This window comes from Pseudorca crassidens, chromosome 4 (genome assembly GCF_039906515.1).
Source record: "Pseudorca crassidens isolate mPseCra1 chromosome 4, mPseCra1.hap1, whole genome shotgun sequence".
Lineage (NCBI taxonomy): Eukaryota > Metazoa > Chordata > Mammalia > Artiodactyla > Delphinidae > Pseudorca > Pseudorca crassidens.
This window is the reverse complement of record NC_090299.1, coordinates 70,544,661-70,559,881: the sequence shown is the minus strand read 5'-3', so window position 1 is coordinate 70,559,881 and position 15,221 is coordinate 70,544,661. Positions and strand designations below refer to the sequence as shown.

At 45.1% G+C, this 15,221-nt stretch overlaps 1 protein-coding gene across 2 annotated transcripts in view; it reads left to right on the top strand.

The window, feature by feature from the left end:
• CORIN (corin, serine peptidase) overlaps window positions 1–15,221 on the top strand; it is a 251,717-nt gene continuing 236,496 nt past the window's right edge. For both annotated transcript variants that reach the window (XM_067735885.1, XM_067735884.1), the window contains exon 1: window positions 1–832. In XM_067735885.1, the coding sequence (XP_067591986.1) occupies window positions 761–832 (72 nt within the window). In that variant the 5' untranslated portion in view covers window positions 1–760. The remainder of the gene's footprint in view (window positions 833–15,221) is intronic.

The window sequence follows — 15,221 nt, the reverse complement described above, 5'->3', positions numbered from 1 at the left end:
GGGCTGCTGGTGAGTGACAGAAAGGCACAGAGTTGTTGGCCCCTAGGATTCAGCCTGTGATTGCTCTCCGCGGGAAATCGCTGCTAGGTTTATGGAAGCAGGCTCAGGTTCCCTCCCGGGTCCCTGCAGCCTCAGCAAAGTCTCAGGCACTCTTGCAAAGCAGTTCCTTCCCTAAACAGAGAAGCTAGTTTCCATTTGCCTAAAGCAAATAATGCTCGCCCTAGAAACGTAAATCTTTGTTGTGATAAAAATCTTGCCCTTTAATTGCCAGTGCCTGCAGTTACTCTGATTTTTACTTGGCTACGCTCTGGCCAAAAGAGAATGGTCTAGGATGTGATGAGATTTGGGAGAGCCGACAAGTTACTCCTTTGCTCCCAATTACTCGGTCTCCCACAGCCCAAACGCTCAGGTCTTGTCCTCTTCGTGCTGCCGTCACGGGGCGTAAGTTTGGGGGTGGGCATGGGTGGGGGGACCCGCAGTCCGCTTGGCTTCCCCTCTGCCCCTGAAGAATAACTTATTTGAATGCAAAGAGGTGGGGTTGTAGAGGATCTGTCATTAAGGGTTCTGATGGGTGGGACCCAGAGACGGGAGTGAAGGGAGGTGGGATCTGTCGAGCAGACAAAATGTGGAGCCCCTGTCCCTTGACGTTCAACTTGTCTCTTCCTGAGCGAGAGGCAAGGCATCCGTAGTGCCTCTCCCAGGGGCACGCAGAGGAGAGAAAAGTGACCAGGATAAGAGCGGACGGAGGAAAAAGCGAGACATGTTTTCCACGAAACAGTCCCCCGCCCGCGCTCCGGAAGAGCGCTACCGCCCGGCCGGGGCCCCGGAGCAGGTAAGGTACACGAACCGCGCTTTGCCGCCGAACAGGTCGCATGACCTCTCGGTCCGGATGAATTTAGGGTCAATCCCTCCCGTCCCGCCCCCTCCTCCCCTCGGGTGCCACCTTCTTGCCCTGCCGTCGGTGAGCTTCGGCTGTCCCAGCGCCACGCTAAGCGCCCTGTAACCAGTCCTCGGGCGCACGGCCCTGCATCCCGGTCGCCCAGCGTCCGGGACCCTCCCAGGGTCATGGGTAGTGTTTCCTTTAACGCTCGGGTCGGGTCGGTCCGGAGACCACGCTCTCCTTGCCAGGGGCGCCCTCCACGCATCAAGTGGACTCGGCGGCGCCAGTGCGCCTGAGGAGGCTGCTGAAGGAGCCGTCGGAACCAGCCCCTCGGGGGTCCGCGGCTTCTTTTCTGCGCCGACGCCCGGCACCTGGAAGGACCGCGCAGCCTCGCTTGCCCCAGACGTAAGCCTCCCTTCCCGGTCGCGCGCGCCTGGGTCTTCATCCCTCTTAGAGCCCGGACTCGCGTCCGGTTCCCCTGTAACCAGCGGTGTCGGTTATCCTTGGACCATCTGAGCGCTGCCCCTTGCAGGGTGCTGGGAACTCCTGCGTACCCTGCGCGCAAACTTCGTCTGCGGCGAGTACCCGCCCGGGCACACCGGCCGCCGGCCGCCATGGGGGGGCGGGGCTGGGGTAGGGGCTGCGGGTTCGAGCTACTCCGGGTTTGGCGGGCTCCGATCCTGTTCTGGGAAGGGACAACGTTGCCCCTGGTTCGAGAGAGGAAAGGTAGGGAAGAGCACCACGGCAGGTCCTCACTGGCCTGAGCCCCCAGGAACCGGGTCTCTTTTGAGCACTGCCTTCCTTCTTCGGTGTCAGGAGGGTCCCGGAATCCATTCGCTGCGGCGTGGTCCCAGCTGCGCGGAGCCGAGGATCAGGGACCGCTCTCGGGGCAGGGACGCAGGGCTGCGCTTGTGGGAGGAAGGTGGTGTTGGGTCGGATCCTGCCGGGATTCTTCCCCAGCTCTCGTGGCGAGCTCGCCACTCCGGGTGCCACCCGCTCGGGGCCGGTGGATGGCGGTGTAGGCACTTTCTGCACTGCTTGTCATTCCCGGGACCGAGCCCTGCGCGCTCAGAGCTGCGAGCTCATCAGGGAAGCGGCCCGGCTGGGCGTTCCCAGGGAAGCTGTCCCGGCAATTCGTAAAGTAGAGCTTTCCTTCCGCGGGAGACTTCTGAGAACAATGCACTACAAAGACGAGCTCACTCTTCAATAAGACCGCGAGGACTTCTCTGTTGTCCATCTGTAGTTTGTAGTCTCCCCTCGCCCCCCACCCCATTGGTAAAGTAGTCAATAATTTACTGATGGAATCAAAACTCTGCAAAGGTATGCCGACTGCTACCAGAAAGGGAGCGAAGTCAGGACTTACTGGTGATCATTTTCCAAAGACACACATTTTGGCTGAAGGTGTTGAAATTAAAGATGTCACAACACATTAATTTTGGAAATAACCATTATAAAATCAGTGTTTGTCACAGCACAACATTCACCAGCTTGTTTGTATTATTTGGTGTCAGTAGTTTTGTTGTGCGGAAATTAGGCTAGAAATCAGTCCCTCGAACCAGGTTCCTGCGGCTTGAGAGGTGAGACTAGCTGTCTGCAGAGACATGTGTGATTGCTGGGCTGAGCAGTCAGGCTTTCCATAGACTTCTTCCCAGGACACCGAGAGCCACACTGGGATGAACTATTTTCAGAGTTAGTTGGGTATGGGATCACATAAATCTCAAAACCTGGAAATGCTGTAAAGCTTTATTTTGGGGAAAGGACTCTTCCCAGACCGTTCCTTGCAGGATAGGCGTATAGTACGGTGATGAAAGACTCAGCTAAACCTTCCAAGAGGTTAAAGAGACAAATAAGAATTGCTTTATTAATCTCATCAAGTATATTTCTGGACATAGTGAAACTTTTTTAAAAAGATGCAAAATTAGTCCCATTAGAAACCTTCTTCACAACGCTGCAGAAATCTTACTAATAAGAGAACAGCAGGCATCAGTGCCTCCACCACCAACCAGGTGTGATTGTGGTCTGAATTTGTCTACGGCTGGGGGGGAATGGGAGCTCCTTGAGGACCAGAAAAGCTGGGTTATAGAATTTTTGCTGAATGTGTCCAAGGAAGAAGGGTTTATTTAACATGCCACTTTGGCCTTAATAAGTTAGTCAACAAGCATGCATTCACGCATCCTGTTCTTGCCTGATTAAGTGGAGAATGGGGCTGGTAGTCTAGAGGATATTGATTTGTACGGAATACTTGATCCACACTAAGAACTCAAGTAACTCTCAGACTTAACCTCTTCTGCAGAATCTACTCAGACACACATATGTGTACACACACACATGCAGACACACACAGTTTTGTGTTTCAGACTGTTCAGAGAGGGTAGATTGAATGGAAGACATCACAAGAGTGAAGGGTGCTATACATGGAGTGCCTTGGTGGCTAGGTATGTATTTTGGTGTCAAAGCCAAATTCAAATCTCTGGCTCCAGCCATTAAAAGCTGCAAGGCCCTCTGGGCAAGTCAAAAAATCTTGCTGAACCTTGATTTCCTCTTCCAGCCAACGGGGTAATACCGCTGAATATCTATAAGGGCCTGGTGAGCATTAAGGAAATAAATATGTCCTAGAAAAACTCTACATAACAGCTATACATTCTGTGAAGGCTCCCTTACCTGTTTTTATTTGTGGAGCTGGTCCCGTCTCACATTCTCTCAGGGTTGTCTCCACAGCCAGCCTTCTGTGATTCTACACCTGTTCTCTCCAATAGAGTAGCTACTGGCCACCTGTGGTTATTTAATTAATGCGGTTACTTAAATTAATCAAAATTAAGTGAACACTTCAGTTTTTCAGTCTCACTAGCCACATTTCAAGTGCTCAATAATCACATGTGACCAGTGGTTACTGTATTAGACAGTGTGGACAGAACATCTCCTTCACCGAGGAATGTTCTCTTAGCTCTAGAGCTTTCTTTTGCTTGAGTAATAATTTTTGTGTGTGTGTGTGTGTCTTTATTTTTTATTATTTTTTACATCTTTATTGGAGTATAATTGTTTTACAATGGTGTGTTAGTTTCTGCTTTATAACAAAGTGAATCAGTTATACATATACATATGTCCCCATATCTCTTCCCTCTTGTGTCTCCCTCCCTCCCACCCTCCCTATCCCACCCCTCTAGGTGGTCACAAAGCACCGAGCTGATCTCCCTGTGCTATGCAGCTGCTTCCCACTAGCTATCTATTTTACCTTTGGTAGTGTATATATGTCCATGCCACTCTCTCACTTTGTCACAGCTTACCCTTCCCCCTCCCCATATCCTCAAGTCCATTCTCTAGTAGGTCTGTGCCTTTATTCCTGTCTTACCCCTAGGTTCTTCAGACATTTTTTTTCCTGAAATTCCATATATATGTGTTAGCATACGGTATTTGTCTTTCTCTTTCTGACTTACTTCACTCTGTATGACAGACTCTAGGTCTATCCACCTCGTTACAAATAGCTCAATTTACTTGAGTGATAATTTAATGAGACTCTTGGATGATAAAAGTTTTCCTGTCCAGCACTCCCTTTGCTTCTTTTTCTCTTAAGAGTGGTTTTGCATAGCTGAATCACTGCCAGGGCATTTGCTGAATGGTAAATGACTATTTACGATTTACATAATTTATATAATCACATAATAAATTTTATATTTAACATTTATTATAAATCAGCCAACAAGTGTGTATTAGTCACAACATCCTTAGAGATTCTACCCTTAGCCTTGATGATTTTTGCTAATGAATTGTTCTTTTCCCTTCACAGTGAGCTTTATGGCTGATGGGTTTCCTGGTTTTAGAGCAGAAACTCTGATATAATAGAGTGAGGCTCTTCTCTCCCCTACGTACCTTTACGTGTTGTACCATTTTCCCCCAAGAATGACAGTACAGATCTACTTTGACTTACAATGGGGTTATGTCCCAATAACCCTTCATAAGTTGAAAATATCATCATAAGTTGAAATGCATTTAATATCCTTTACCTACCAAAACATCACAGCTTAGCCTAGCCTGCTTTAAATATGCTCAGGAAACTTACATTAGCCTACAGTTAGGCAAAACCATCTAACACAAAGCCTGCTTTATAATAAAGTGTTGAATATCTCAGGTAATTTACTGAATCAGTAAATTTCAGTAATTTACTGAAAGTGAAAAACGGAATGGTCGTCTGGGTACAGGACTGTTGTAAGTGTATCAGTTGTTCGCCGTCACGATCGAGTGCCTGACTGGGAGCTGCGGCTCGCTACCCCTCCCAGCATCACAAGAGAGTAGCTTACCACGTACCACTAGCCCAGGGAAACACCAAAATCCAAAATTTGAGCACGGTTTCTACTGAATGCGTATCGCTTTCACACCATCATAAAGCAGAGAAACCGTAAGTCGAGGGCTGTCTGTACTAGAATCTTAGGTTCAGTGTTTGGATCAGAATCCTCTGAGAATGGTTAATTTATTCAAATTGAAAACGAATACTCCACCTCATGCCATAGGACCCCTTACTGAACTTGTCACCATTCGACAGACTATGTATTTTACTTCTTTATTTTGATTATTTTCTGTCTCCTCCTACTCTGAGATATAAGCTTCATGGGGGCAGAGATTTTTTCTTTGCTTTTGTTCATTGCTAGAAGAGTGCCTGGGACAGAACTCATGCAAATTAACTATTTGTGAATGAATGACTATACAGAAATGTATTTGAAAGTAGCTAAAATAGAGAGATGCTGTATTAGTTTCCTAGGGCTGCTGTAACAAGTTACCACAAACCTGGTGACTTAAAAATGCTGAAAATTTATTCGCTAACGGTTCTGGAGGCTACAAGTCCAAAATCAAGATGTCTGCAGGGCTATGGCCCTTGAAGGCTCTAGGAAAGGATCCTTCCTCCCCTCTTCCTAGCTTCTGGTGATTGCTGGCACTCTTTGGCATATGGCTTGTAGCTGCATCCCTCTAATCTCTGTCTCTGTAGTCACATGGCCTTCGTCCCTGTGTCTCTGTGTTCTCCCCTTTTATTCTAAGGGCACCAGTCTTGTTGGATTAAGGCTCACCCTAATCCAGTATGATGTCACCATAACTAATTCCAAAGGCAAAGACCCTATTTCCAGGTAAGGTCCCATTCTGTGGTTCTGGTGGACATAAATTTTTGAGGGACACTGTTCAAGCCAGTACAAATGCATAGATAGATAGTCCTTTCCCTGCCTTGAGTTTATTCTGTTTCTGGGACTTTGCTAAATCTGCTTTAGAGCATAGTCTGTAATATTTATTATTCTTAGAGGCAGACAATCACGGTGCAGGTTGGGAGATTATATGTGCTTTCCATGTGGGTGTGTAGTACATGGGTTGGCTCACTTTTGGATTACTGAGTCAGCTGCCCTTTCCTGAGCCCGTCACTGTCCCCAGCCCTGTCTCCGGTCTCTCCTTCTTTCTCTTTGCTCAGAAAGAGCCGCTGTTGTCCTGGAGCACCAGTGTGTCTGTCTGCCGCATCCCTGGGGGTTCTGCAGTGGTGTTTGCTTGGCTCTGAGCTCTGCTGAAGGATACCCGTACATTATGTTTTCCTCTCAGCCTGCTGGCAGTTGCCCCCATCAGCTCACCTTACAACAGCTGTTTGAATATTGTCCTGCCGTACCTTTCTCTGTGTCCAAACCATCAGAGCTGGTGGTGACAGGTGTAGTGTCAATGCTTGATGGAGCTAGCTGGGGATCCAGGGTGGTCCTGTAGGTGATCCATCTGGCCATTCAGTATCAGTGCTGGAACCTGCAAGCATCTCAAGAGGACATCTGTGGAGAAGGGCCAGTCAGTCAACAGGCCGGCTTAGGAGTAGGTCAGAAAATACAGCGGAGGGTTGTGAAAATCATTTTGGCGCCACGAGTTTGAGCTTAGCCCAGGTCCCCTTTGAGCTTCTGGGCTGACCATTTAAAGAGTACCTTTTTTTTTTTTTTTTTTTTTTTTTTGCGGTACGCGGGCCTCTCACCGCCGTGGCCTCTCCCATTGCGGAGCACAGGCTCCGGACGCGCAGGCTCAGTGGCATGTGGGATCTTCCCGGACCCGGGCATGAACCGCATCCCCTGCATCGGCAGGCGGACTCTCAACCACTGCGCCACCAGAAAAGCCCTATAGAGTACCTTTTGTTTCCAGTATTTGGGAGAGCTGTAAAGAAAAGTCCTTGTGCAGTTATGAAAGTAAACGATGTCAGTCTCTCCAAAGCCAAGAAGGTCATTCTGCTAAAGTGTCACAGCAGCATCTTAAAGGTTGATAGCACCAGGAAATTTTAATCTTGGGCTCCATGAACCCCATGAGTACTGAACAATCTCTATGAACAGTTCAATGTGAACTTTTCTGGCTAGCGCAACATAACACCCCGAGAGGTTAAGAGCTACATGCTAGAACAAAATAACATCAACTTACAAGAATTCAACTACGTAGCCTGGACAAAAAGAGGAGTAGATTTATCCATTTATTCAACACACATTTATGTGCCAGGCACAGTACTGGGCACTTGGGATTCACAAACGAACAAAATAGAGATTCACGCGCATGTGAAGCTTAGCTTCTAATTAAGCAGTAAACACTAAATCAGGAGCGTGGGGAAGAGAGAACTCTTTAAGTAGCATGAGTCACTTTGCCTGTTGTTCTGCTCAGTGCCCTGGAGTGAGAGCAGGGGATAAAAGAAGGGGATCTGCTGTTAATTTCAGAACTCTGGTGCCTTTTATATGTTTCCAGCTTGCAGTCTTACGTGTGGTCCTGTGTTTAAAGATCTGTGCCTTTTTGTCCTCTAACCTCAAGCCAATTAATTAATCTGGTACTCAACTGTGGAGCCTGTTCCATCTCTGGAAAAACTGACTGTGTGGGGTTGATTGACAGAAGTTATATTGGTCTCCAATGTGGCATTTTCCTAAGGATTTTCAAGGATTATTTTGACTGTACATGACTTTCAGCTCTGAGTGCCTATTTCAGAGTCTCAGCCTGCAAGCAAGGTGCCTCTTCTCTGCAGCGTGGTTTGGAAGTCGAAGCTGTGTGATTTTACTTAATACTTGTCTGTGATCCTTTAAAGCAATTTTGTCCAAGTTGAAAGCAATCAGAAAAGGGAGCTCCAGTCTTTACCTGATACTAAGTTGCTGGGAGACTTTACAGAAAGAAGTCAGTTAACTGTTTGATCCTGGTTTCCTCACGCGTAAAATGAGGTTGTTAGACTAGACACTCTCCAAGGGCCTTTCTAGATCTAAAGGCTGAGATTTTCATGTTGCAGAGAAAATGAGCAGCACATCGTACCCTTTTCCTTTCTACTTCCCTCCTCCCTTTCCGACAGTCGAGAAGTGCTGCTGGGTAAGGGGCATCCTAGCTGACCTTGACATCTGCTTCCCTCTTTGTGGGGCTTTGCCAGTTCTTCTCACAGCAACCTCTGCCAAAGTCCGACATGGCCTGTTCCACTCCAAGGAAGACTGAGCAGAGGAAATCTGCTCACCAGAGGCCAGGTTTGTCTGGGGATATCTTCTCTGGCTCTAAGTCAGATCTGAGCCTTTCACCTAGGCATGCAGCTTGTGGGTGGTGGAAAGGGTGGGGAGAGACAGTCATTCGTGTTGGGGGCCTTCCAACAGATGGTCCACATCAAGCTGGGGGCCAGGCACGCCTCTATGTTGGCTGTGGGTTTGTCATAAATAGCTTTTGCTATCTTGAGGTATGTTCCCTTTATGCCCACTTTCATAAGAGTTTTTATCGTGAACGGCTGTTGAATTTTGTCACATGCTTTTTCTGTGTCTATTGAGATGATCCTGTGGTTTTTGTCTTTTCTTTTGTTGATGAGGTGTATCGCATTGATTCGTGTATGTTGAACCATCCTTGTGACCCTGCGATGAATTCAACTTGATTGTGGTGTATGGTCTTTTTTATGTGTTGTTGGATTCACTTTGCTAATATTTTGTTGAGAATTTTTGCATCTATATTCATCCAAGATATTGGCCTGTAATTTTCTCTTTTGGTGGTGTCTTTGTCTGGTTTTAGTATCAGGTATGCCTCTAGCTGAGGAGTTCGACACAGGATAAAGTCCTCTTCCTTAAATAGCTGGGTAGGACACACACCCCTCTGCGTTCACAGCTAATAAATAAACAATCACAAAAATGTGTTCAGATCGGCAAAGGAACAAAATTTTCAGGTGAAGAGGGAGAATTCTGGGATCTCTGAAATTTAGGAAGATTAGATATAAAATAATTCAGGAAGTAGAGTGAGCTTGATTAAATCATTAAACCCAAGCCAAGATAAGCTCAAGGTAGCCCTGGGCACTGTGGCACACAAACGTGGCTTGGATTCTTATCCATCACTTATTAGATGGGTGCCACTCCAGCAGGTAAATTTCCCTTAGGCTCAGTTTCTTTCTCTGAAGAATGGGAACAATATTCCTCTCACAGGATTGTGATTGAGGATTCAGCAAAATTATGCTTTAAGAAAGTGCTTTGTAAGAACACAAGCTGCTAGGTTATTATTATTTTTTTTGGTTACTGTTATCTAGTGGAGAATTTAGTTGTGTATGTGCCTATATAGCATCCCTCTTGATTTGAAATCTCCATTCTGTGCAGTCAGTTGCTCTCCCTAGAGAAGGTTGAAAGAAGACATATTGCTTTCAATGTCTAGGCTCCCTTATAACTATGAGTAACACATAAATAAAACTATGGAAATTTAATATCACCCTGCTTCCTTTGTGGTCTATAGCAGCGCTGTCCAATAGACATGTAATGTCGGCCACGTGGGTAATTTTAAATTATCTACGTTTGAAAAAGCAAAAAGAACAGATTCATTTAATTTTAATAATAGGTCTTATTTAACTCACTATATCCAAGATTTTGCAATTCTAACATGGAATCAATATAAAAATTATGAATGAAATACATTACCTATTTTTTTCATACTAAGTCTTCAAATTTCAGTACTCTTACAGCACATCTCAATTCAGATGAATCACATTTCAGGTGCTCCATAAGCACATGTGGCCAGTGTCTCTACCGTATTAGGTAGTACAGGGCCATAGGGAGTGTGGTGAGTTGGATAATGGACCCGCAAATATATCCATATCCTAATCCTCAGGATCTGTGAATGGCACCTTATAAGGCAAAAGGGGTTTTGCAGCTGTGATTAGATTGTGTGCTAAGATTTTGAGATGGGGAGATCGTCCTGGATTATCTGGGAGGAACTGTTGGGACCACAGTGTCCTTATTAGAGGGAGGCAGGAGGGTCAGTCAGAGGAGAAGGCAATGAGAGGATGGATGTAGACACTAGAGAGATGTGCTTTGAAGATGCAGGAAGGGCCAGCAGCCAAGGAATACAGACAGGCAGCCACTAACAGCTGAAAAAGGCAAGGAAACAGATCCTCTCCTCAAAGAGGTCAGAAGGAGGCAACCCTGATGACACCTTGACTTTAGGTGGAACTGATTTCGGACGTCTGACCTCCAGAAATGTAAGAGAAATAAATTTGTGTTGTTGGAGGCCACGGGTCGCATTTGTTACAGCAGCCATAGGAAGCTAATTCATTAGGAATACTCTAATGTTAGTTCCCAGGCTCTTTGGAGGAGACGTTCCCCTGGCTACATCATCTTAGACAATTTCAGTTGGCTTCCCTGCAGCCTGCCCGGTGTACCCATTTCTAGGGTTGCTGTGTGGGACTGCCATCCTCCCCGAGCACTGGGGGCTGTTTCTTACTCTGACTCAGTTGCAATCTTTGATAGCAAAACTCAGCTGGGAGAGAAAGGGTAAGGTACACAGGAGAAAAACAAAGGTTTACCAAGAATTTTTGGCTCTCTTTACTATCTGCTCAATGTTGTCAATCTAAAAATGTGCTGAAAATAATGTCTATTAATTTAAAACGATGTACTGCCGTGTGGGTTTGATAGGGATCAAGTTTTGTTCTTGTACCTTTATCTAGGGATGTTTGTGACCATGTGATTAGGCCAGTAATCCTCCAGGTTTAGCATGCCTGAGAATCACCTGCAGGGCCTGATGCAACACAGATGGCCAGGTCCCACTGCCAGAGTTTCTAACTTAGTAGATGGGGCCCCAAATTTGCATTTCTAAGGAGTTTCAGGTGATGCCAATGCAGCAGGCAGGCAGGTGGGCACGTGAGCAGATAGGTATTGGGAGAGACCCTGCGAATACGTGGCGTGAAGGCGGGACTTCCGGGCCTCGCCTCCACGGGGAGGGTGTAGCCCCATTGCTAAGAAGACGCCCGGCAGGCTTTCCCCACCCCACCAGAGCACACACGGAATCTTCTTCCAAGGTAAGCTCCGCAGTCGTTGCTAAGAAAATGCAGAGTCGCCCCAGTCCCCTTGCTTAGCTCTGTTTTGTGTCTCCCACCCTGCGGTCTAAAGTAGATGGCACTCCCGAGATACCAAAGTCTCGGCTAAAAATATCTCCTTTGCCACAGGCCAGTTGACTTCTCAGATTTCCCAGCTGAAGAGAATCCCCCTCGCCCCCGGACCTGGGGTTGCCCTGTGGAAAGTCTATAAGCAGAAAATACCAGGTTAAAAAAAGCTCTGGGGAGGCCCCTGAAAGCTCTCACACCCAGCTGCCTACTTGGGGTGGCCAATTGTGGCCACGGGGGCAGAGGTGGGAGAATCACGCCGGGAGCGGCGGTGTTTGTCCGGTTTCATTCTGTAGAAGAGTTCTGCCAAACTTTAGAGACCAGCTCCCTCGCTCCCCCTGGTCTTTATGGTTTTTTAATGTAAATTCTAGACTTGGTAACTCTAGTCCTAAACCTGGCCTATCCTGATTTTTATTCTGCCTTTTTCTGAATAACATTACAGCTGAGCTCCCCAACCTTCCCGAAATTAAAGCAGAGATGAGCCTTTCTGAAGGTGTCCTTGGTGACATCTTGGAAGGAGCGGACTGGTATATGCGCCCATTTCTGAGGTCTGGGTTCCTGGGGACAACTCCAGCTTGCCTAATAACTCCCTGCCCATGGCACAAACAGTGTTTTTTGTTTGATTTGTTTCCTTTTTCTTTTTAAATTGAAGTACAATTGATTTACAATGTTGTGTTAGTTTCAGGTGTACAGCAAAGTGATTCAGTTTACATACATACATATATATTTTTTCAGATTCTTTTCCCTTATAGGTTATTACAAAATATTGAGTATAGTTCCCTGTGCTATACAGTAGGTCCTTGTTGGTTATCTGTTTTATATATAGTAGTGTGTATATGTTAATCACAAACTCCTAATTATCCCTCCCCACTCCTTTAGTAACCATGTTTGTTTTCTATGTTTGTGAGTCTATTTCTATTTTGTAAATAAGTTCATTTGTATCATTTTTTAGATTCCAAATACGATATCATATGATATTTGTTTTCCTCTGTCTGGCTTACTTCACTTAGTATGATGATATCAAGGTCCATCCATGTTGTTGCAAATGGCATTATTTCATTCTTTTTATGGCTGAGTAATATTCCATTGTATATATGTACCATATATTCTTTATCCATTCATCTTTCAGTGGGCATTTAGGCTGCTTCCGTGTCTTGGCTATTGTGAATAGTGCTGCAATGACATTGAACACCAACAGTTTTGTTTGTAGTGTTTTAACTTTACCTCTGTCAGCTGAATGTCAATGAGAGGAACAAAAATGCTCTCTGGATAAGAAATATATGCTCCTAACTAGCAGTATTCTCCAATCATTCTGTGTCAGAAATTCCTACAAGCTGACGACTCTCTCCCCTACTTCCTTAAAGAAAGCTTTCCCGACAGGTGAGACATATCTTCTCTCCAGAAAAATTATTTATTCTCCCTATGGGAAGTAAACAAAACCCATAGGATAACTATTTTAATTTTTTTAAATAATTAAAACAAACGTTTAATTTATTATTTTTTTAATTTGTAGAAGTGTTTCTTTTTTTCTTTTAAAATGTTTGTTTCTCCACTCACATTTCTCCAATAACCAGGGAAAATATAACAAATTAACTTGGCCTTTTCCCCTTAATAGGCCTTGTTTCCCCAAGACAAAGGGAAAATGCAACAAATTATCCAACTTGGCCTTTTCTGCATGCTCTGTTGTGAGGCGGGGAAATAGGTCAACTCTGATGGGAAGTAATGAGTGCAGAGCTTCTGCGATGGTCTGGCTGCCTTAGTATAAAACATTAAACACACACGACACACATTCTCACAGGCTACTGACTTTAAAGTAGTTGAGGGCTTCCCTGGTGGCGCAGTGGTTGAGAGTCTGCCTGCCGATGCAGGGGACACGGGTTCGTGCCCCGGTCCGGGAAGATCCCACATGCCGCGGAGCGGCTGGGCCCGTGAGCCATGGCCGCTGGGCCTGCGCATCCGGAGCCTGTGCTCCGCAACGGGAGAGGCCACACCAGTGAGAGGCCGGCGTACCGCAAAAAAAAAAAAAGAAAAAAAAAAAAAGAAAAAAATTAAAAGTAGCTGAGAAGGCTGAAAGAGCTAGATCTTGTCATTTTATTCCTCTTTTATACGTGTTAGAAGTGAGAAAAGAGTGAAAAAAGAATAATATTGATTGCTTTCTATAGACCTCAAACCTTTGCGTGGATTCTCCTTTTCCTCCCCCTTTGCTGAGCAACTGGGCCCGGAGTCTGGTCGGGGAGCAGAGCAAGGTGCCTCCGAGGTGCCCTGAGGGGTAGTGCAGTGGCTTAGAACCCAAATGTTGAGGACAGCATCGCCGTGGAGATGTGGCCTGTGGGACGTATAGGAGCCCAGGTCGGATGAGGAAGGTGGGAGGGAGTTCGGCTTAAGGCGGAGGGTCAGAGCTAAGCTGGATGAGGAAGGCGTGGACACGGGGCAGCCAGCGGGGAATGTTGGAGCTCTGGGCAGGGTGAGCGTGGCACCTCCGCAGGTGATGTGGTCGGGATAGTGGGAGAGTCCTTACAAACTGGGAGACTGGGAGGCTGAGAACAAGCCTGCGCGTCCGGAGCCTGTGCTCCACAACGGGAGAGGCCACAACAGTGAGAGGCCCGCATACCGCAAAAAAAAAAAAATAATAATAATAATGATAGTACACGTAATAAAGTATTGAATAAAATAGGAGACCAAGAGCCCAGGCATATGTCAATAAAAGATAAACTGAAAGTTTGAAGGGCTGGGATATTTATATTATTTCAATATTCCACTACAAAATACTTACTGATTACATGGGAGGTGTGGCAGACACCATGTTTATCATGTGGTTGATGGGATTATCATCAGTAAAGGGACAAATTGATAGGGTGCAATGAGAAGAGTGTAGTATCACTTTTGTGATACTTCTGCTAAAGATGTAATTTAATCCTAAACTACTCCTAAGGAACATTCTACACAATAACTGGCCTGTAATATACAAAAGTGTCAAAGGCATGGAAGTGGAAGAAGACTGAAGGAGACTAAAGAGACATGAAAATTAGGTGTAATACGTGATTCTGAGTTAGACCTTTTTGGTTTAAGGGGTATTATTGAGACTTGGCAAGACTGGAATGGGTCCTGAGAATCAGATGGTAGCAGTGTATCAACGGAATTTCCTCTGGTTATGTAGGAGAATGTCCTTGCTTGTAGGAGTAACATATCCTAGAGGGATAGGGCAACCAGTTAGCAACTTAGTGTCAAATGGTTCAGAAAAACTCTTTGTATTTACTGTGCTTCCAACTTTTCTGTAAATATGTGGTTGCTTCACATTTTTAGAAAAGGGAAAAACAGTAAATGCTGATAATTTCAGGAGATTTTTTTTTAATGTTTTTGTATCTACACTAACAAAGTTTATTTGTAATAGCTGATCTTTTGGCAACCTTTTTTTTTGAAAGCAGTAAACAATTAGTATACTGTTAATACACAATTTATTCTTATACTTCCAAAAGGAGAATTCTCTAACTTCTACAACTGAAAACAGGATTATTTATAATCATGTAATTCACAGCTGTGATTCTTCATTGCATTTTCTTGGGAAAGGATAAAAGGTAATACATCAAGATTAGGCACTTTATTAAACATTTAACGACATCTTTTCATTAGTTTAGCCTTTTTAATTCAAACCAGAGGTTTGCCTTTTCATAGGCAAATCAGATATATCCATAATATTGTACATATTTTAAAACATTTATCATTTATATGTTTGCTTTCGTTTCAAAGTGCAGACAACTTTAGCACTGGAAAGAAAGTTAAGAGAATTGACAGATGTTATTCTTTGTGAAATACTGCATTGTGATTTTTAAAATGCTTTATTAGTTGGGAATACTAACTGTGGAAAGATGTCAAAACAAAATTAAAAAAATATGATGGATGGACCAATGAGATCTGTACTCTCAAAGCCTTTTTTTTCATCATCTTGCAATTTTAGGAAATGTTAAGTAATTCTTAATCTTTGGGACT